The sequence below is a fragment of the Apteryx mantelli genome, chromosome 14 (genome assembly GCF_036417845.1).
Source record: "Apteryx mantelli isolate bAptMan1 chromosome 14, bAptMan1.hap1, whole genome shotgun sequence".
NCBI lineage: Eukaryota > Metazoa > Chordata > Aves > Apterygiformes > Apterygidae > Apteryx > Apteryx mantelli.
Genome location: NC_089991.1, coordinates 23,149,561 through 23,172,796, shown reverse-complemented (window position 1 = coordinate 23,172,796; position 23,236 = coordinate 23,149,561). Strand labels below are relative to the sequence as shown.

Genomic DNA, 23,236 nt, shown 5'->3' with positions numbered 1-23,236 from the left:
CAAATGGATACCGCCTGCACTGAAGTGCTCACATCTATATTGCTGCTAATAGGTGCTGACAGGAGCAACTGGACACATTATACAGTCTTCATCCTCACTCCTCCCCACAGGGCTCACAGTTCAGTGGGAAGATTCCAGCTCTTGGCTACTTGGCTAGGGTGAGTGATGGCAGTCCTGGCCTAGCGCACCACTGGGCAGGCCAAGGACTGCTTGGTGTGGGCTGTGAGGTGAGGGCTGGTTTGGCTTGGCTCTCCCAGAGTGGTGCAGTGGCTGCTCTGTGCAGATGCAGAGAAGATGGGGTGGGGATGCAAGTGTGGGGAGTCTGGGGGTGTGTCCCAGGACTCTGCAGCTGAGCTGGGGGAGTCGGGGTGTGCAGCTGCCCAGGGACGCTTACTGGGAATGGGATCAGACAGCAGGGCTAGCTGGCTTTGTCTGGGAGGGATCAAATGTTGTGAGAAAATGTACAACACAGTGAAAGGGGGAGGTAGTCTGAGAAGAAGGAGATGGCTCTTGTCCACAGCTTCTGGGGCCAAAAGTGCAGATTCAGGCCATCTGCTCAGAAAAGACCCTCTACAGTGAATTTTGTGGCAGGCTGTGTCCAGGAGAAGGGGCCTGGCAGAAAGGTCAGGCTGAAATAACAAAGGTGGGAGATGCCATTTGGGATAAGGAACAACTGTGCTGTCTGCTGGAGGGCCACGGACAGGCTGGGGGCTGTACTAAGGGGTGCATTTGGGTGCTTATGGGAGGAAAAGAGGATGTGCTTGCTTAATTCCTCTGAGCTGCTGCTCTTCTCTCATAGCAATGGTCAAGTACTTCGCCTCCAGGAAGGATAAAAGTAAGACAAAAGCCTTTTTCTTGCTGGTCATAATCTGGTTGAGGGAGGTCAAACAGAGCATTTTTGGGGTGTTCTTAATGCCTTCTTTTAAGCAAGGTGACCCACCAGGCCTGTACATGCATAAGAATCCTGATCAGCCCTTGTGCATCAGGACAAACCATGCTGGTTGCTGGTAAGTGCAGGTTTAGCCCTCTCAGCTGCCTTGCCAAGGAGTTTAACACAGACTGCTGTCCCTTTCCACACCCATTATGCAGAGAGTGTCTCAGCTCTGAGGAGCTTTTCTGGTGCTCAGAGAAGACTTTGCAAAACCCTAGTTTTCCTTGCAATTCACTCCTGGCCAAGGGCAGCAGAGTAGCACCCTGGACATGTGGGACTGAGCTGCTCTTGGTTGCTTCTTCAAACACATTGGAGATGTTGCTGCCTGCTGGAAGGGATGGAAAAAAGGGATAGGTTGATGTATGAGATATTATTACCTGGGACTTTGGAGAGCAAGAGTCAGGCCTGACTTTCCCCTAGGCTTGCACTGTGTGGGTCAGGGCATCTTGAGGCACCAGACGCTTCCTGTAAGTAGCAGCATGAGAAGTCCCCAGTGCAAGGGATATCTGTACAGCACCTCCCACAGCAAAGCATCCAATGTGTTGCAGGAGTAGCCACAACACCTAATATAGCCAAGGGCTCTTCTGGGAACAGTTCTTAGGACACCTCCAACCACCAGTGCAGATGTTTATATCTTTCTCCTCTCATAAACCTGCAGGTAGAAAGGTAGGACTGGGATGTGCTGGAGGAAAGAATGAGTTACCTGAATGCATTTCCAAAGCAGCCAATTTGTCTGCACCTGCTCAGAGAGCCATCCATTCTAAGTATAGGCAGGCCAGCAGTCTCAGCACCCAAGAGGATGGGCAGTCTGGCACCCCACTTGTGGAAAGACAATGAGAGTTTTCTGGTGTTGTCAATAGGGGTCTGGCTTTCATTCGGCAGGAGCTGGTGGAGACCAGTTTGAGCATAACCATCTATTGCTGTAAAATCTGCGACCACTCCAGCCAACAGGCCTCGGTGCAACTGTATTTCAGACCAATTCTCTTTACCAACAGATTCAGCTTTATTGTTATTCTTTTTACATGATTCTTAGTGCATCATTTCAAATAAACTATCAAACTGTACAAAGAAACAGAGAGATCAAAAGAAGAGGTGACAAAGTTGGGTGGAGGTTTTTAGTGGCATGAACCATCACGGAAAACAGTAGTCCATAGGCTCTCAAAAGTTGATGGTCCAAAGAAAATTTTTTTGTTTGTTTAAAAAATGCTGCAAAAATATAAACAGCAAATGACAGTGTAATTAGCAGCTACAAGATCCCTTAAAACTGGAACTTGATTACTGTGAATGTACTTAGGAGAAAGAAAAGCAACCCAAGATAAAGAACCAAACCAAATAGTGAAATAAATAAATAAAGTGCGGGAGGACAGTCATGGCATTGAAATGCAGTGGAATCATTTCTAGTACAATAGTAAATCATTGGATCACAGACAACAGAAAGGAACAGAAACACATTTCCCCATTTAAAAGAGTACAGTATGTCCTGGAGGAAGTACAACATTGATGGACAGTTAGAATCACTCCTGCACACATAGGTAAGGTTGAATCTGAAGCATGTCTCCAATTGTGCCTCGAACCCAAAGTGGCAGAAGTCATGGATGCTAAATAAGCAGCAAGTCGGCCAGTTTGAATCAGCAGGAACAGGAGAGCAATATTTCACAGCAAAGCCAGGTGGGATTTCCTTTGTGGTAAAAAAAGAAAGAAAAAAAAGAAACATAGGCTACTGCATTTTTGAAAATATCCTAATAGGCCGGTCAGACCCTCCATGGTCCCTAATGTCTTCCCCAGGAAGCTTACCTTTGCTTGCACACTGAGGTTTAAAACCCACATTAAAGTTTCCTTATATATATATATTTATTTATATATATTTATATGTGTGTATATATATATATATATATAAAAAAGGAAAAGGCGACAGAGGGCACATCAGGCCTCCATTGCCATGGGCAGATCACGTTCCCGTGCACCCATGCTGAAGATGCCTCTCACTCGATCAGTGACTAGCTCACGGAATCTGTCCTAGTGCCATGTGTTGAACAGTGCTCTTATGGCAGGGACATGCTCTGCTGCTCTGTGCCCTTCTCTGAGAGCGTTTGTGGTGCCACAGACCCTGTTTGCTCACCGGAGAGGTGAGGGCTGAACCTTTGAACATGAGAACTGGTTGAGTTTTCTGCACTGCCAGGAACTGCGGACATGAGACTCCAGGGAGAGAAGGAAGGAGGAAGGGATTGAAAAAGAGAGGGCTTCTGGAGAAAAGAGCAACCTGGCCCTTGGAGAACAAGTATATCCCTTTATTGTGCAGGTAGTAGTAGGAGGGAAAGAAAAGCCACAGGTGCTGTTAGGGATGAAGAAAAGGTGGAGCGTCTATGATGCTGAAATGCCAGAGCATTGCCAAGGAGTGTCAACTAAAGCTTCTTTGATTTCTTTCACTAGAGCAGTCACCGTGTCATGTATGTCTACGGCTTTGTTCATATAAATTCCTAGATAAAATTGTGCTCATCGATCTAGTCCAGGAGCGCAAAGCATTGCTGGTTCATTCCCCCTTCTGTGTGCGTTCCTTGTTAAGTGTTCCGCTCTACAATGTCCTTTTCTGCCTTGCAACTGATGGACACATGCCCTTGGCTCAAGGAAGGGCTTGAATGTGTCTTCCGCAAAGCAATATCATCAGCTTCCACTTTGAAGAAGTTGGTTTCAATTTTCTCCAGGTCATCTGTCCCAACTTTTATCTTCATGCACAGCAGGTTGATGTATGTCTCGTAGCGGCTCTTCTGCAGGGGAACAGGGAACAGAGCAGAGAACCTGTGAACAGGGACAGAACAGGGCATGCACGGAAAGCGGAGACGATGCTGTCTGCTATTGCAGGAAAACACATGCTATATTGCCAGGATCCCACTAATGAGAGCCAGCAAGTACAGTTTAATTACAGCACAATGCCTGATCTATGCCACAGCCTAACAAGACCAATCAACCCAAGGGTGAATGCGGAAGGCTGTGTAAGACTCCAGTTTCTCTTACAGCTCTTGACTCTCACTCTGACTGTGAGAGGCAGGTTTTAGAGGCAAAAGCAGGCCAACAGATTTGCTCCTTCTTGATTTGGGATATTCAGAGTTTCCATCCTCCTTCCTGTCTGGTTAGGAACATCACGAGGAAGTCGCTGGTGAGCACAGTAGTTTTCAGGGAGGAATGTTTCCTTCCATTGATTTAAATACTTCTGCTTGCTGTTGTACTTATCCAGTGATTCACTGTTACTGTTAAATTGTGCCCCCATTGCTTCTCACAGAACATAGCACAAAAAGGAGGCATTTCCTCTCTGCCTAGCACCTTTACTCCAAGGTTAGATGGGTTCTGTTTTTATGGGCTTCTGTAATATCTCAATCCTTTCCCTAAAGTCTCAGAGGCAGCATATTCTCCCTTCTTTATTAACACAAAAAAAACAGGCATTTCCAGAGCACACCTCATCAGAGAGGTGAGGTGAATTGTGCTCTGGAAGTGCCAATTTCTACTCCCTGACTAAAAATAGAGTCTAGAGAACTAGCTCAAATGGAGACTTTTCCTTTGCAGGTATCCTAAATAAGATGTCTGGCAAACAGGAGGCAAAGGGGGCTCTAACAGCAGCCAACAACTATTTTGAAGGGTTGGCACAAAGACAATGGAACCAGAGGCCACCAACTGTGGCTTGGGAGATTCAGGTTGGGCATTACAAGTACACCTTTCCCCAAGAGGGTGGTGCAGCCCTGTGATGCAGTACCAGGGAGGCAGGAGATCTCCATCACTGGAGATTTCCAACACTTGGCCAGAAAAAGCCATGGCCAGCCTGGGGTAGTACTGGCAATAGTCCAACCTCTGGCTGAGAGCAGGACTAGAGGTCCCCAGCAGGCTCTTCCCACTGACTCCTCTGTGGCAGGAATCCCACCTTGTGTGCAGCTCCTTCTAGAACAAAATACCCTATTTCTCCCACAATGAACACTGCCTAGATTTTGCAGAACTTTTAAACTTAGCTACATGCATCCTCAAAGAGACTGTAATCAGCCATAACATGGTCTTTGGCTTTTATTTACAGAAATAGTTTTGCCAAAACAAGAATAGTTCTCCCAGGGTTCCCCTTAGATTTTTATTAATGTTGCTGAAAAGACTGATGCACACCAGCAACCGAACCACCTTCTTACTTGGGACCTGAGGAAATTTCAAGTTCCAGGACAGTAACGGAAGATTTTATTTCTCTCATCAGTTTTCCCCTCTTCACATTAGAAATCGCAGAGGGGATGCAACGTCTGTTATATCATTTTTTAGCTTCAGTGCAAAACAGTGAAACTCACTGCTGCCCCATGACACCCATCAAGCTTGTGAGCCCTCTTTCATTTCTCCCTTTTCATGCTTTCCCAGACACACAGCATCTGCTCCAGACTTATCAGTTCTCTCTCTTATCAGCCTAGGTATCATTTATCACAGAAATGATGAAAGTTCCTTTACCTCAAATATTAGGTAATGTTCTTTCAGCCTATACTCCTCAGCCTCTTTCGACTTCAGGCTCTTCTCTACAGGATGTAATTTATGCTCTGCTAATTCATCTGCAATCTGCTTCATTTTATTTTCATGGGACCTCAGCTGTTCCTCCTGCAGAGAGAAGCATGTCAGGTATTAAAATGTACAAAGATGTAACACCTAAGTGCACCACCTGCCTATCAGTGTGGAATCTGTCTCTGCAAGGACGTAAGCTTAGTTACTGGAATGGGCTGTGTACCATGTGCTGGAGCCAAAAGTGTGCAGCACATTTGCAAATTCATCTGATAGGGAGCAGTTGAAAGATAGGTATTTGAGGAAGATCAAAACCCATCCATTACAAGTGCCCGGAGTAGATTTCCCTGGCACTTGGGCCTCTTTAGCATCACAAACATGAAATGCTCTGTGTCCTTTAATACCCAGACAGAACTGGCTGTGTCCCCAGAGCTGAGTATCTTGCCCTTTTTACATGAAAAAGCACCCTCCGAGTCTGTGCTCTGAGAAAGACAACATCCAGCCATGTCTGCCCAGCAGATAAGGAGCTGTATCTCTGCTCTGATCATTTCAGGCTATCCTCTCCCTTCCCCTCTGCTGAGGCCCAGTGGCTGTGTGTTCCTGCTTTTTGGAGGTGCTAAGGCATGTTTCACATTCCCTGGGCAGTACAAACAAAAGCTTCTCTTTGAATGGCAGCTGCCCATCACTCTTGGCTAACTGAGCCTTAGGCAGCTGTGCTCTGGTGCACTGTGCCCCACTGCTTCCAGACAACCTTCCCCACTGAGTAGGACTCAGACTCTCTCTTCTCTGTGGCTTTTCAGCTTTAGATATAACAGGGTGCCCTCTCTGAGTGTCATGTTATGAAATAAACCAGGGCTGTAGCCAGCTCTTGGGCTCGGCAGGAGCAGTCATTTCAACCCCAGCAATGGAGAGGTGCTGGGATGTGATGGGCAATAAGCAGTAAACAGTCCAGAATCAACGGCCATTAAGGCAGAAGGTATGTGTGCAGGGGTGTTTTACCTTCATTGCAGAGGAAGCATTGGCCAGACACGGGATTTGCTGCATTCTGAGTTGCCCCCTACACTCCTTCCTGCCCTGAAGATAGGGGTGTGTGTACCCCTGAGGGCTTAGATATGTCAGGCAGGCAGGTGCTGAGGGAAGCTGCAGATGGGTTCACCTTCAGCTGTGTGCTGAAGGGCCGGCTATATACCAGGCACCTCCACCACCACCCCTTCTCTCACACATTACCTGGCACAGTTTAGTCATGGATGAAGGAAGGAGCGGGCGGCAGAACTTCTTCATGGAGCAGATTGCAGCTGGGAAGGCCGGGGCAGAGAAAATGGCAGCAACGAGGTTGATTCGCAGGATCCAGGAGAGCATTTCTTCCTTACTTCTGTTATGGAGGAGGGGAGAAGTTGGGTTTCTGTAAATGCTCCTGACCCAAGCCCAGCCAGCTAAGGACAGCCCTGAAGCTGTCTGCCCTCAGGAGGGCCATAAGTGGCCTTGTTTCAAAGCCATTTCTGTGCTACCCTTGGTTGTGAACACAGCAAAACACTGCCTAATTGGCTCCTCTACAGTGCCTTAATGATTTCAGGACACTTGTCCGCTTACATGAAGCCCTGACAGTTCCACCTTCCTCATCAACTCTGCATTCTATGAGAAGTTGAGGAGAGATAACATGGTGGCAAGTGCGAAGGACATACCACTCTCTGGAGATATGGAGTCCTTATCTGGCGGTAAGGAACAGAAGTCCCATGGAGCACAAGGATCCCTCAGATGTTCGTGGTACATAGCCTAGGGTCCTTAATCAGATCTGTTTGGGAAGCACTCCCACTAGGTTTCAACTCAATTTTCGTTTCATGAGTCTAGATGTCAAGATTTAGCCTGATGTTACTACCCCATCCTAACTTACGGTGTCAAGTATCTCAGGAGGTGACAAAGAAAACATCAAATAGAAGACAACTCAATCATGTGGCGCTTGTTAGCAGAGCAACTTTCCTCTGCACTGGAGTAAGGTAGAAGACATAGCCTGGATTGGAAGACTTCTTTAATGATCTTAATATAGTTTTCCCCATCATTTGCTGACAAGGTGAACTGTCAGCTTCTTAATTCAATGCCTCCCACAGACTGAGAACCGAAGCTCGTAAGAGGAGAGTGTGAGGACACATCCACACTGGGGACCCCAGGACCGTACTTGGTAGCATGGTGGTGTGATTTGGGCTGGCTTGTTACTGTAGCCCAAACTACTTGTACATAGCAAGCACGAAGAGAGTTTGGAAATATCCACTCTAGACAGCTGTCTCACAGAGTTAGTGCTAGGATATAACTTTCAACTGGTAAAACACTTCAAGCACATTTTAAAACAGTCTTACAATTAAGTGCAAGTGTGTCCATATATTCCCTTGCTATTTTTGAGGGGCTGTGGGAACTCCATAGCCTATCTGGAAACCATGTTTTCCTGTCCAGCTCTGGAAACCCTCTCTTGCAATGTAACCCACAGACATGCTCTGGAAACATTCTGCTTCATCAGCTTCCCCTCAGTCCTTTAGTAGCAAAACCCAGCTGAAGCCTGTAGGATTTTGCCTGATGGACTGTGTAGCCAGGCTGGATATGGCTTCAAGGGGGTGGGGTAGGGGGCTGTGGATCACTGCAGTATTTTTGGTGCTAATGTCTGAGGGAGGGAGAAGGGGAAGTTACTTCCCTCCTCAGCCCTTTACCTCTCATCCTAACCTGCTCATCTAACCCTGGTGACAAACCAGAAAGGACTGACACACACCATTGTCAAGAGCTTGATTGCTGTCACATAAGCAATCTCTGCTCACCTGGGGTATAAACTGTGACCCCATGACCAAGTCCCTTACACAGTCCTACAGACCTCACCCTCAGTCCTCCTTCTGCTTAGCACCTTCTTCCCCCAAATTCTTTTTCTTTCTAGGGTTCTCCTTTAATGTGTGTGTTGATTTGGTCAAGAAGAAGAGAATCCGACACTGGATGGAAGTTGGCTTGCCATTTCATGCTTGGAGGGAAGTCTTCCGGTGAGGAACTGATGGTACTTACGGGGCCTGGAATAGAAACACTCTCCAGTCAGCTGTCTTCAGCTTCAGCACGTTCGATTTTTTGCTGTAGTCAGAGGCTTTCGTGGCTAAGGCGTGGTGAACACGAATGGCATTCTTCAGATCCACTTCAGAGAGGTCTTTGTCAGGTTTGTATTCATCCTGTGAAGAAGGAACGTTAATTGGATAATGACAACACTAACATTTGTGGGTTACTTCAACAAATATGCCTTTTTCTCTGTGCTGTAATCACAGAGTACTGAGACCAGGAAAAGCACTGCTTTGTACAGTAAATTTTAGAAGCTGACAATGATAATAATAATTAACATCTGGCATCTTCCTCCATCATTAAGTTCACTGGGAAGATGTAAAGAAGGAGATGAAAGTTTTAAATGCAATTATCAATAGTTATCTCTAACACAGCACATGCCTGGGGCTTTGAGGGAAGACATAAGATAGGGCTAGGTTTCTGCAGAGCTTTACTCACAGCCACAGAACTCACACCGAGGTACAACTCCTGATAGCCAGCAGGTATCAGCTAGAGCCCACCCTGGAGCTACACTGATTTACATGTTGGAGGACCTGGGCTCAGGGGCTTGCACTGTCTTTGGCAGCCCTGGAACATGAATATTTCTGGAGCCTAGTGCACCTCTCCATTCAGATGCATGGCTGGTGGGACAGTTGCCAGACTGAACATAGCCCAGTCAAACCATGCTTGGTCTCTCTTTAGTGTGTTTGACCCTTTGGCATGGTCTTTCATGTAATTCAGTAGACAGGCATTTGCAGATTGCAGCAGCATTGCCTTTATTCCTGCTTCCCTGATGCTCCGTAGCATTTTCCCCATTGCAGGAAAATTTCACACAAGCAGAGAATGTAACAATAACTACATATGTATATATTTTATAAACAGATAGAAAATCTCAAACATCAGACTCTAATGGGATTGTCTGGACACAGCACTTCTTAGGAAAAATAGGAGTTCCATCAATCCCATGTTTACACTTTGCTTTCAAACTGACTGAGCTCCTGGCCACTTTAAGCCAGCCTCTCACACTGCCTGCTTTCCAGCTCAATGGCTGGTCCAGCTGGGTGGTGAGATGGATGGATGGATGGATGGATGGATGGATGGATGGAAACCTGGCCCTGGCTAAAATAAACTGCTTTCCTCCCCGTCCTGCCAAGTGCCCACCTCTGGTCGGTTATAAACTGCACCAGTTCCCCTGTTCCAGGCCACTGCCTGGATGAGTGGGCTGGTGCAAGGGAAAGGGCCATATTGGGACTACATGGTTGTGCTGCAGGAGTGGAGAGCAGAATTGCCTTTTTGGGTAACTACACTGCCTGATGGCAGCTTGAGCTGTTGTGAAATGACCATGTTATAGCCTATTTCAGGGCAGGCTATCCCTGCAAGAGTCTGCCTTGCCCTACTGATTACAGTTCAAACCTAGAAGACTAGTTCAGTCTTAGGTATCTTGCCTTCTTTGACTGTCCTTGACTGTCAATATAGGGTCTGCTCGCCCCTCATACTGGTGATCTATTCATCCCAACCCTTCTTCAGGTTTCAAGCTAAAGCTCAGTCTCTTCTGCAGTCTTGCAAAAAGATTTTTCTTTCCCATGTCCTGGTGCCACAAATCCAGTCCTCCAGGGAAAAGCTGTGCCACACTTTTTTGGCTGGTAACGCTAGTCAATAAGGCCATTCTCTGTTACAGGGCCACAAAGGTCTTCTCTCTGCTGCATGGGCTCTGCAGAGCAACCGGGACCAGCACCACCCAGCGCATGAAAGTGGCTGGCACAGATCCTTGCTTCCGATGAGAAACAGGCTTCCAAAGCTTTTCCTTCCCTTCTTTTCTGAAGTAGTCATCCGAAGCTGGAGAGGGGCTGCCACAGTGACTGGTGTATGAACACATGGGCTGCTTGGCCTCGTGGAAAGAAATGCTGTGGGTCACAGGGCCAAGAAATGTCTGGTACTGACCCCTCACTCACGCAGAAAGTGATGCCTTCTTAAGGGGAAATTGCAAAGAAAAGCCCTGCATGGGAAGGGATGGGTGGTGTGGGCACCCTGCTCATAAGGTAATGATCAGATGAGTTGCACTGTGGGATGGTATAAATGACCTTTCCCCAGTGCACTCCTGCACTGCTGCTTGGCTTGGAGCTCCTCTGAAATTCAAGCCATAGCCAAATGTCTACAGATACCAGTGCTGACTGTAGAAGTCGAACTGGTGCTGTCAGTAGTCAGAAAGATGGGCTAATTGCCTTTCAACAAAGAAAAAAAATGATTTGGCTTATGAGGACCTAATATGTTACTCCATTTGGTGGCAAACAGTTGCTTGAGGGAAACATTGCTGCTCAAGCCTAGTATATTGCAGAGAGACTTCCAATGCTGAATGTTTTTCCAAAGTTGAAGCTATTTGGATATGAATAAAACTGACTGGGAAGCCCATGATCTCTTATTTCAAGAAAAGCTTTCTGAAAATACGGTGAGAATAACGAGGCTTAGTGGCAGGTGACAAGGAGAAACTGTCATGGCTGCAAATTGGTTCAACTAATGCAGATCTTCACCTTGAAAGGCATCTCCATTTATTGCCTCTACTGATTTCATGCTCATGCGCATTAATGTAGGTGTAAGGAAAAGCCAGATCTTACTTTTCTAACATTGGACTCTGTAAATCAGCATGAGGTAGAGTCAAGCAGGTCCTCTCTGCCTTGCGCTTCCTCACCAGTGGAAAAGATGCATTTGCAGGAATGCGTGGTGTTGGATGCTTACTTCTGCATGGGTCAGGTCTTCCAGGAAGCTCATTTTGATGCAAATGCTGCAAAAGTCATCATGATGTGCACTGCTGCCACTGCTGGGAGATCTCTGTGCCTAAACAGGCACCCTCCATAAACAGCCTTCCAGGCCTGTAAGATGCCAGTCACAGACAACTGGGATTCTTACTGCGCACAGTACTTGCACTAGCACTTAGCCTTCCCTGGGAGAATAATCCCATTACCTTTCTGCAAAGCATGTCAGCTCTGTTTTGAAGCCCCCACTGGCTTCTCTGAGTTTTGCCTCTGTCTCATTCTGAACTTTAATGTAAGCTTAAGCACAAGCTTAAGCATATATAACATAATAGTAACACAAACACTTTCATTGAAGTAATTCTGGATTAAATGTCAAAGAAAACTTTTTTATGTTAAAACCTAAGCAGTCTTCTGCCACATTTGAAGGAACTTAATACAATGATTTCTTCATGCTGTAGTATTTCTGATCATACTCTCATCTTTTTATAACCGCAGTGCTATCTTGCCATATTGAATTTGGCTTCATCTACAGATGCTGATAAAGGTGTTAATCTGGTATCATAGGGTTGTTGAATGTTTTGTCTTACGTGTCCTGCTTTGCTTACATGGGTACATGCCACTGTGAAATGGGCAAGGTCTGATCTGCCATTCCATTTCAATTAAATCAGGATAGGTTTCAAGGCCCCTAGCTCTCAAATGGTGAGTAATTTATTTTTTCCTTGCTTCTCTGGGTGGAGGATGGTTGGGGTCAGCAAATTCCAGGGTATGTTTTGAAAACACTTTCTGTAGGAACTGAGCCCCTGTGTGGGTGCTTTGTTTCAGAATCTCTCCAAATTCATTTAATTTACTTTTAACTTTTAATGTTGACTGTGTAGACAGACTCCCAGTTCATATGCCTCCTCCGCCTGCACAAAGACCCTGTTTAAACATGCATGACCAACCCCTCTCCTGGGCTTACTTTCTGCCATGGCAGTGTTCCATGGCATCTTTGGTTCGCTCTTCTAAACCCAGCTCTCTCCTACTGCACACTGTGTGTGAAGGGTGGGGGATCCACAACTAAGATGAGCTCCCCAGCTTACAGCTTGTTTTCAAGAAAAGGTATCTCTTATGTCTGCCTGCCTATGAAGGGCATCTGGATGCAGTGAAAGAGTCCAAAGCACTGCCTCCTCCTCTGGGCTCAGAACCAGGCCCAAGCAGACCTAGAGAGTTTTCTCACATTTCAGCTTGTGAGGGGTTTTCCTCTTTTTCAGTTCACACCCACCAGACTAACTGTTTAATAAGAAAAACTGTTGTCTTCAGTATGGCCATGAACTTGGTACTCTGAGCAGCATTACTGTGATAAGGGCCTGCCTGCATGGGACAGTGCCCATGGCTCAGGGCAGTGCTGGGAACTCCTCTATGAGTCTGGGCTGAAGGGTCAGATGCTGAGGGAAATGCTCAGACCCGCACCCTTTTCAGTACTTCCACGTAAGAGCACCTCATTCTTTATAGCCCTTCATCTCTCCTCTCAACATCCCTCTACCTGTGGTGATTCAGGGTTATTATCCCCATTTTATAGAGGTGAAGTAAATCGCCAAAGGCCATGGAGTGAGTCAGTGACCCAGCACGGATTAGAGTGCAGAAGAGGTGCGCCCTGCTCCTAAGCCTACATTTCACCCTCAAGACTTTGTTGCATCCCTTTAAGGGATCAAGCAATTGCTTCAGTAGACTGTGCTAGAACATGCTAATTCAGCAATTAACAATGGCAAGTCAATGACATGTAACATCTCTACATCAGCAGGTTTATGGCTGCTGCCTGGATTTCTTTTAGAAGACTGCCATCTATCCATCCACTCAGCCACCCCCACCCTTCTGCCTATCTTATATTAACCTCTCTATCTATCCATTCCTCCTTTCCTTTTGTCTATCTCCCCAGACAGCCCCCCTGACATTTCTACTGCACTTGATCCCCAAGGCTGGCCTCCATGGTCTTCTGAGAGTCTCCAATTAAAGGTCCTTGGTTTGGATTGAGTGAAAACCTGGAATACATTGAAGCTGTGCTCCCTGGCATCAGATGAGCCTGGCAGCAGGTACTTTCTTCTCTGTCTTCATGTCAGACAATCCTTTCCCAGTGATTTGTGCCCAAGCCAGGTTCTACCTTACATTTATCTGTAAGCATCTTCTGCTGAGAGCTTGGAAGGCTGGCACAAGGTTTCCTTCCTTTATTGTACAATTATTTTGCTCTGCAAACCACCCCATCAGCAATAAATTGCACTAAGAATCAACTGGGTGGGTTGATTTTTATCAGCTCTCTGTTGTGGTGCTGGGAATGTTTGGAAAAGGCAGTGCAAGGACTTTGGCTTGGTGGTCTTGTCCTCCTGTCTTTTTTCCATGAGCTTGGTGGACCCTATGTCTACCAGATTAGGTCAGCACAGGGAGTCCTTTGAAAGGGGCCATGTACAGTCAAACAGCAGCTCATGATTAAGAAACCTCTCTTAACCCTTTGCCCGAATGTTCTTCAGGTTAACTTTTTGTTGTTGTTGTTGTTCCTTATGTTACTTCCCTGGGGCACCCTAGGCAATTCTGGTCCCTCCCTCTAATTACATGTCAGTCATGGCGGGTATTTATCAGACACCCTCATAACCTAGCCAAAACTTAGGTGTTTTGCTTCTTCAGTTCTTCTCCATAAAAGAGGTCCTCAGCCTCTTAACCATTAGCCCCTGAAGGCCAAGCTAGATAAAAGCATTGTTCTTCTAACAACCATGTGTCTCTGTCAAGCCCATCTCCTCTCTCTTTTGGAACTATAAGCTTCTAGTATCAAAATAACAACCTGTATGAATACACCAGTCTGTAAGGTCATTGCTACTGGCTTTGTAGAGTGAAGAAAACCAAACAACTCCTCCCATCAGCAGGAATGATACTCAGCATTTGCTTCCTGGCTCCTTCTAATACTGTCCAAGCGCTAAGAAAAAACCTGAGTAAACTGGATTTTAGACCAGCATAGGAAGAAATCTCTCCTGAAAGTGTATTTGGTTCCAAATATATTTACCCTCAACAGCCTCACCTCAAGGCCCCTGCCCCTAAAGGTCCTTGTTGAAAAATTCCTTTAAATTCAATTAGTTCCTGTGATTTTGATGAAATTGCATTTTTTTCCATAGCAAAACTGTTCTGTCAACAAAACTAAATGTTTAGACTAGCTCTGTGTTAGTTAAATCCTCATGTCTCACCCTGCAGTCAGCATGAGGACCTCTTCACTGGATGCTGTGTGGAGATTGCAACAAGACGAGACTGGAGTGTTAGGGACTTGAATAAGGCTACATTTAGAAGGCTGAGGAAGACCTGGGCTCTCCTGTACACTGCAGCTTCCCTCAGCTGCGGAAGAAGGTGGCAAGGCTGTAAAAATACCACTTGGCTAAGAGCAACGCATACAGTAAATTACAGTCAGCTACTGCCAGACTTTTTTTGGCCTTGTGACATGTGCCATAGTATCTGGCAAAACATAAGGATCATTGGGGTGTGCTATGAGCTCTGAGTCATAATTTTGTGCTGCCCTGAGGATCTTTGGGCCTTTCTTATATAAATCCACTGTTTGTTTACTTTCATTGCTTTGGAGATAATACTGCAACTCATAGTAACATCTACTCACAGGGAGTTCTGTTTCAGCAAGATGAGTTCAATGGCTTACTGCACAGCATGTTTTACTAAGTAGTTCAGACCTAGTTCAGTGGGTTATGTGACTGCATGATAAACAAGCACCCTTAGCTGGCTCTTACTGACATTAAAGTGAGGTCCTATCCAGGCTCCTCAGATATTCCCCACATAAAGACTATCCATGGAAATCCTCCTAGCATTCAAGAGTCTTCAAAGGCAGAGAGATAAATGCTACAGCATGCATGGAGGCTCTTCTGTGGTGACTTTGCCCCTCGTGGAGATCTTCAATTTATCCTTGTGTTGACTAGAGATGGTTACAGACCTGGGGAGCTGGAGGAAGCTCTATGGAACAAAGGTGCAGAAAGGCATAAAGGTCCATTTGGCAGCTCATGGAGAACCCAGCTCAGCAGGGTCCTGAAGGAGATGTATAAAATTTAAGCATGGAGAGGTCCTTACCATGTTCAATGGAGCTACTTATGCGCCATTGAGGATTATGTCAGCAAATAAAACAACAGGCAGGACAAGACCAGTCTTACACTCTGCCCCTTCAGATTCCTATTGCACGGCTCACTAACATCCTTTATCACCTATTCCATATCATCTGCTCTGTAATCCTCCTCCTACCTGAGGGGACTCTTCTGCAGAAATCTTGCCTAAATGTTCCTTCTCTCCTATTTCTTCCTGCATGGCCCTCTTGTGAAGTTGTGAATAGCACCTTTGGCATGAACATCATCACAGAAGATTACAGTGTCCTCCAGTTCTGTGTATAGGTCTCCAGAAGAACTCCGTAGATGTCCATGCATGCATTAGGACATGGACTCACCTGTACTTGCATTTATGGGACTCCTGCTTAAGGGAGCATGGCTGCTTTGGAGACAGCACAAATTAGCAAATGGTTCAGTTCATCATGGTTACCTTTTGTAAATAAAGGATGGTCCCTTTAAGCACAGCATAAAATTTCTTCCAACCTCTTCTTCCTCTGGGAGCTAAAAAAGGAAGAACATCTAATTATACATGTCTGCTTCTGCCAGAGCTGCTGGACCTTCACATTTCTGGCAATACCAACCCTTTTCCTGACCCACCACAGACATGCACTGATGCCAGACCTCATACACCTCCAAGCTGTTGCTTACAAGCAGCCTGTCTGCAGAGAGGTGCCAGTTAGAGAGACCTGGGCTGGGAGATGCAACCTCACAGTGAGAACACAAGCAGGTCAAAACCAGAGATGAGAAGGTATAGGGGTACCAGTGGACACCTGCTGGAAGTCTCTGCTTCTCCAAACCCAGGTTCATGTTCCTTGGACTTAATGCTTGAGGAGCAGCGACATACCCTGAGCTTCTCTAGTTCAGATGGGTGAGGCAGACATACCCTGGCTAAGGCAACTTCTGTTCCACTACGGATGGAGCCTTACCACTAGCTGTCTTGGTGGACTCAGGGAAAGAGAACTTGCTGGAAGCTGGGGAGGGGTGGGAGGAGAGGAGAGCCATCTACATCATCACAAGAGAGCTGGTCCTCCAGGGGTGGGTTATTAAGAAAGTGCTGGAAGCAAGGGAGGCCTTTGGTGGTAACCTTCTCTCCTCAAGACCTTCTAATTGGCTACAGTGACTGGGCCATTCATATCTGTTAGCAACAGTGGTTATCCAAGGGGATAGTGAATATCCAAGTGATTAGTGATTCACTAATCATTGCTCACTAGCAAACAGCTTCCAAATACATTTCCCATTACCTTTTCTGTAATCCCACATGCTGACTGCAAAATTATGAGGTATCCTGTTGCCCAGTACCCTGCACATAGCAGAATGTAGATAAGGCCAAAGCTTCTAAGACCAGCCTGCCCTAAGGTCAGGGCTGGGGTGGATGACCGCTGTGGAACCAGCCTTGCTCAGTTGCTCAGAGTGTGGAATTCAGGGTTATGCCCATGACAGAAGGCCAGGTCTATGCCAGCAGCATGTGGAACAGCAGACTCTTATAGGTTCCTCGGCAGTGAGAAGGGAAGACTGAGGTCTCCTGAAAACATTCAAGTCTGCAAATGCCTCAAAACACCCTCCTTTCCCTCTGAACTGGTGCTCATGTGTTGGGGGCTCTCTCTTGTATTCTCTGGGATGGGGTGAGGAAATGTCACTCCAGAGGGACAGCCAGGGGGAAGGTTAGGGGTAGGCTCTGGTACTGCCTAGGGCACATCTCCACCTGTCCCATTAACACATACTTCTCTTCCCGTCCATGTCTGCATGGGTTTTGCGCGTGAGGACACCGTGCTTGTAGGTGACTGCATTCAGCGCTTGGGGGATGTCCAGGAAGGGGTTGCTGCTGTCAACAATCCTTGTCACTTTCTTTGCACTGGCTCCAAATTTGTCGTCTACCAGCTCCGAGAGTGATTTCCTCAACTCGTCCTCATCACTTGGAAACAAAGTCAGAGAATAGATTGAGTGGAGGACACACGGGATGGGTCATGGCGGGCATAATCTGCTCTTGATTTTGAGAGAGTTGCTTATTACAAGACCAGTCGGAGAAAGAAAAGGCAAGGAGACCCAGGGACTGCAACATACAGGACATACCAATGGTGGTGATCTGGACACAGCTTGGAGGAGCATGGATGGCAAGCAACTGTCCCAATGGTTCCACTGCGACATTACTCAAAACAGGTAAGGGATGGGTGCCTGTCTGAACACCAGTAATCTGCAGACACAGCATTGTTAGGATTACGAGCATTTCACAAGGAGAGTCCCCAACTATGTGGCTCACCTACAGGGACAGGAGGAGGTCTTTTGCTAGACACCAGGTATCAAAGGGGTGTCACCTCTCCTGAGGCAGCTTCTGTGGCCTACTAGGTACTGAAGGAGCTTTAGGAATTTTCTCCACATCTCTGAGGCACAAAAGCTCTGCAGACATTAAGGAGATGGGCCACCTGATCCTGGAAATCCTGGAGCAGGTTATGCATTTGACCCCCATTTCTGTTTTCAGATTGGGACACCAGAGAACAAAGATTGCTGGTCATTTCCAGAAACTGCTTCTCCTTACAGATGTCCTGGTCCTGGACTCTGGACAGCAAGGGCTGAGCAGTTCAGGGAAATGTTCAATGATTCCTCAAAGCCTGCCTCTTCCTTTTTGAAGTAAAAACTAATTCGGCACACAAAAATTAGAATTTGCATGGGAAGTATTCCCCCAGTGTCCCTAGGACATTGAGAAGGGAAAGCAAACAAGGAATTTCTGCCCCACCTGGTGCAAGCTAGTGTCTAAATGGCATGACTGGGCACCCTAAATTGCAGACTAGATTGGGGCCAAATCTCAGCTGAGCAGTGAGCTGGAGATTAATCACTTGCTGAGAAGCAAGCAGTAAAATACCACACTTTCCCATCTGCAGCAAGGAGACTGGTCAGAATGACAGGAACCTCTAGGAACAGAAGTTTGGTTTATGAGCTCTCGGCCCCCATAGGAGTCCTGGGGCTTGGGCAGAGCATAGAAACCATGCTTGGCTGGTGAGTTAGTGGGGGATCAGTTCTCTGGTTTGTACCAGAGAGGTGCCTGGTGCTGGGATTGTGGCCTTGTGTCTGCATGTCCAGCTGGGCTTTGTGGACAGGGTGTCTTCCTTGAAGGCCAAGCAGTGGGGTGGCCACTGAGAGAAGGCAGACCCACGCAAGGTTATGACTCAGTGCCATGTCTCTGAAGAAAAACCCGGTACCCCATGCCAGGGATCATCTGTCTTGCTGCAGAGAAGGTGAAAGGTTTCTCACATTACAGCTGGCTTGCCTGCAATAAAGCAAGACATGCTACAGCAAGACAGGTCCCAGACTGATACCTGGGGTGAATGAGGTGGTGAATAGAAATGAGAGGGCAGGGAGGAAGGGGGCAGATGAAGGGCTAGATGCTGCTGAGTGGGATTAGACTGTCCCAGCCTGCCGCAGCTGCACCCTGTGGGGGATGCTGTTCCCCAGGCATGCCCATGTAGGGGAGCATGTGCCCCCCACCAGAGCTGTGTGCTTGCAGAAGTTGTATAATCACTGCCTGCATCCACTGAACAGCTGCACTTTTGCTGAACTCCTGTTATATAAATTGTCCTACCAGGCCCCTTTTGTAGAGCTAGCGAGCTCCCTCTCGTGACTGATGTACCACAGCATGCTAAGTCAATGCACTGAAGGCCACATGCAGATGGCTGACCCAGGCTGCCATGGCCTGGTGGGGTTGGACCCCTCCAGGGCTGCATTTCCATTACAAAGATGTTATTGGTGCCTCTCTTTCTTAAGGATTTAATGTAGGATCATTTTTAAAGTGGAATCAATGCCACACAACCCACTCAAAAATCACTGCCTTTTCAGTGCTACAGACTGGCTGTGTCACCGCAGCCCCTGGCCCTTCCTGAAGGAACCACTAGCCCACAGCAAGCATTTCTGCCATTGGGACATAGCTGGTGCAGGAGGCTCTCCTTATGTCTGGAAAGCCTGACCCTGTCTGCCAGGTAGCTGAAGGGGGAGGTAGGATCAAACCATTTCCAGACACATTTCTGGCCAGGACAACATAAGGTGTACAGCAAACAGTGGAGCTAACAGTCCAAGAGGTCCTGCTCAGTCCCACAATCCTCTAGAGACAAGACAGGCCTGAGGCTAACTTAGAAGAGAAGAGGTGTCCATGCTGTAACCTGAAGGCCCCAGGTCTGTTATGGGCTTCCCTAAGGCAGAGGTGTGCAGGCAGGGAAAGCTGCAGGGAAGGCAGTGGGCTAGGGAACACACAGCACCTTCTTGTCAAGGAATCCTGACATACACTGGAGATGGACGGTTTTTAACAGAGAAAGAGAAGAAGGGCTGAAGAAGATGCAGTGCAACTGTTTGTGAAATGGTCATGGAGGTAATCGTGCTAGCTGTGTTCAGATCTGTCACCATGTTGTTTCAGGGTAGCTGGAGATGAGAAAGGTGCCTGTATACAGCTGAAGGGGAACAGATTTATCTTGTCTAAGATCTTTATCAATGACCTGGAAGAGGAGACAGAGTGCATCTCATCAAGTTTGTGGATGATATCAAACTGGGAAGTGCAGTCAACATCCAGGAGGGCAGGGCCACCATTCAGAGGGATTTTGACAGGTTGGAGGAATGGGCCAACAGGAACCTCATTAAATTCAGCAAGGACAAATGCAAAGTACTGCAGTAGCATAGAGTACTCTGCAGAAGGACAGACTGGAACTGACTGCCTGGGGAGCAGCTCTGTGGAAAATGCCCTGGTGTTCCCGGTGAACAACAAGCTGAACATGAGCTAGTGATGTGTCCTGGCAGCAAAGAAGGCCAACAGCATCCCGGGCTGTATGAACAAGAGCACAGCCAGGAGACTGAAGGAAGTGACCTCTACTCTGCACTCGTTAGACCATCTCTAGATACTGCAACCAGTTTAGGGCCTCCAGTACAGGAAAGACATTGAAAAATTGGAGAGAGTCCAGCAGAGGCCCCCAAGATGGCCAGGGGACTGGAGCACTTGCCCTGCGAGGAGAAGCTGAGGAAACTGGGCTTGTTCAGCCTAGAATAGAGATGGCTTCAGGGGACCTCATCACAGCCTTCCAGTACCTGTGAGGAAGTTACTGAGAAGACAGAACCAGGCTCTTCACCGTGGTGCATGGCAGGAGGATGAGAGACAAGGGGTGTAAGTTAAAGCAAAAGAGGTTTTGACTGGATATAAGAAAAAAATGTCACTGAGGATAATTAAGCATTGATGTGCAGATCCAGAGAGGCTACAGAATCTCTATCCTTGGAGGCTTTCAAGACCCGGCTGAACAAAGCCCTAAGCACTTGCCTCTGAATTCAGTGTTGACCCCATTTTGAGTATCCTGGACTGGAGATGCCCAGAGGTCCCTTCCAGCCAGAGTGATTCTGTGATTTTATTTCCAGAAAGAACGGATGGGACTGTGGCTTGAAGCGGAAGAGAAGGGAGGTCTCAGTGACCAAAATAATCCCAGATCTTGAGCTCCTCAAGCAAAGACCATGCTCTGGAATGATTTGGAGAGGGGCTGGCACTTCTTGGGTGTAACAGGAAATAAAGAGGCCATTCCCTTCCTTTAGATCATGCCTATGGTTCCAGCGTCCACAGACTGCCACCATCCTCTCCTGGCTACTATTGTGTTTGAGTTGTAAATAAATCCAGCTTGCCTACAGGAGGGCCTTCAGTGCTTAAGGGCTTGCAAGGGAACGTTCTGGATGCTTCTGGATCTAAAAACAAGATTGAAGACCTGTCAACTACTTTGAAAGACACACTATCTCTTAAATGCTTAAAACGTATACTTACATGGCCCACTCCAGCTTCTCATTCTTGATGGAGTTATACAGTGTCTGAAACAAGAAGATGGTATTAGCTGCGTCTCTTATTGAAGACACTCCTAGGTTGTGGAGACCATCTGCCCAATACACCATCTCTGTTTTTGGAGAGATGACTCCCTTGCTGAATTATTCTTGGGTAGTAATTGCCAGTGAGCAGGACAGCTGCTCTCCTACTTGGCCCTTTTTTGTCTATGTACTGTGCTAGGGATTGGACTGGACATGTCAGCAGCAGTGTATGGCAGTCAGCTTTGCTCAGGAGCCTGGTTATGATCTTTGTGACTAATTCTGGGTGCCAGGTCTAGTCCTGAGTGAATTCTTGCCTACCTAAAGATGATAGAAGAGTTTGGGGCATGCTAAGACACCTTCAGTGTCTTGACTGGGGGAAAGGGGCAGTGGAGGTTTAAATGCTGCCCTGAGAAGCAGGGTCAGAATGAATAGCTTTTCTGTATTTTCAGATACCTCCTGTGCAAATTCAAATGACTTCCCTTGGGCACTGGGAAAGAAGGAGTTAATGGCTGGGAAAGCAGAAGGTACGGGTGGCACTGGCCATGTCTGGGGCTGGGGTAGGATGAGGCCCATTGGAGCGGGTTGTCTCAAGCATGCTGTGACACTGCTCATGTGGCACTGGTCCTTTCAACCACTTTCCATACAGCAAAATCCTAACCAGATGAGGCTGCTGGAACTGTAGCAGGTATGGACAATGCTGGTGTTGTTAAACCATGTGAAGGGAGAAAATGCTGATTTGGGGTGTCTAAGCAACCTTCCATGGTACTGAAATAGTTGTACTGGAGTGTTCCATCTAATTATGTGGAAGTGAACATAGAGAACAGCATCAGTGTCATGTGGCCATATTTATTTTGAGTGCATTGCTCTGTGCATTGTCTGGTGGGTCACAGAACTACCACGATGGAGGGAGACCCCCAGATATGTTCTGAGGACAGATATGCCACCAATCTGGATAAAAGATAGACAGGAAACAGACCTCCGGTGATTCACTTTGATGTGCAAGTTAGCACAAGCTATCAGTATGGGTTAAAATTCTTCCAGTGGAAGAACTGTGCACTGGAAAATGCTGATTCAAGGGCATTTACTGTCCCAGCAGGATTGGGTGGTACTACAGTAATAATAACAGCACGCAATTGTCTATTTATATCTTATTACCTTCAGCAAATCCTTTGCAAAGTCCTTCCCATCGTTCAGCCCATCCAGGTTTGCTATGAACTGTTGACACGACATCTTTTTGCCAATATTCTGTAAGGCAAAGAAGCAGCTCATTAAAATTCTGGAAACTTCTGACTTTAATCAGAATGTTTTTAAAGAACAGTTTTGTATATAACGGTGAGGCCCCAAGACTTAAAGCTGGAAATAGGTCTTCTACTTTGGTTTTCTATTGGGGTCTTTGCTCTATTTGTTCATGCCAACATCCAAGCATTTCAAATGGCCTCTTTTAAAATGGTGTAGCTAAAACACCTGCAAATAACCTGTCCAACTCTTGATCCAAACTTTCCAAGTAGTCTCACCTCTGGTCTCCATGCTGGTCTTGGTACAGAAATAGCAACACTGGGGTGTGTCTCCAAGCCAGCAGTACGTGAAATTTTCTGGGCATGCAGAGTCAGTCTCTTAAGGCAGCAGGCTCTGGGCAAGGATTTGCCCTTGATGGAAATTATTTTTGATTTCCATTATGGACAGGAATAATCCAGCTACTGGTACTGTGTGAACTTGGTTACTGTGGAGTCTGAGGGCAATACACGGACACCATGGGAACTGCACGATTTGGAACAGCCAAGACTGTTTGCTGTTGATGCTGCCAGGTCATCTGACATCCCTAATATTGGTCTTTGTCATCTGTCCCTGCTGTGCCTCTTCCTTCTCACACCCTCTTACTCTCACCATAGCTGGGAGTGTCACCTTCTCAGACTGTGCAGGTCAAGGCAGCCCTTTTTCTTGTCTCCCCCTGCAATCCTACCTCTCCAGAGGACTAGAGCAGAGGTGTGGAGGAGTCAGTGAGGACTGTGGGGTTCAGAAAAAGGAGTCTGATACCACAGAGGAAAGAGAGGTGT

General features: G+C 46.9%; 1 protein-coding gene across 2 annotated transcripts in view; it reads right to left on the bottom strand.

The window, feature by feature from the left end:
• Positions 1-1,925: 1,925 nt before the first annotated feature.
• The window catches only part of PSD2 (pleckstrin and Sec7 domain containing 2), a 57,694-nt gene continuing 36,383 nt past the window's right edge, over positions 1,926-23,236 (bottom strand). For both annotated transcript variants that reach the window (XM_013954559.2, XM_013954560.2), the window contains 8 exons: positions 22,338-22,427; positions 21,145-21,188; positions 17,090-17,280; positions 15,799-15,869; positions 8,480-8,637; positions 6,671-6,815; positions 5,399-5,542; positions 1,926-3,696 (listed from right to left, as the gene is read on the bottom strand). In XM_013954559.2, coding sequence (XP_013810013.1) covers positions 3,490-3,696; positions 5,399-5,542; positions 6,671-6,815; positions 8,480-8,637; positions 15,799-15,869; positions 17,090-17,280; positions 21,145-21,188; positions 22,338-22,427 — 1,050 coding nt within the window. In that variant the 3' untranslated portion in view covers positions 1,926-3,489. The remainder of the gene's footprint in view (positions 3,697-5,398; positions 5,543-6,670; positions 6,816-8,479; positions 8,638-15,798; positions 15,870-17,089; positions 17,281-21,144; positions 21,189-22,337; positions 22,428-23,236) is intronic.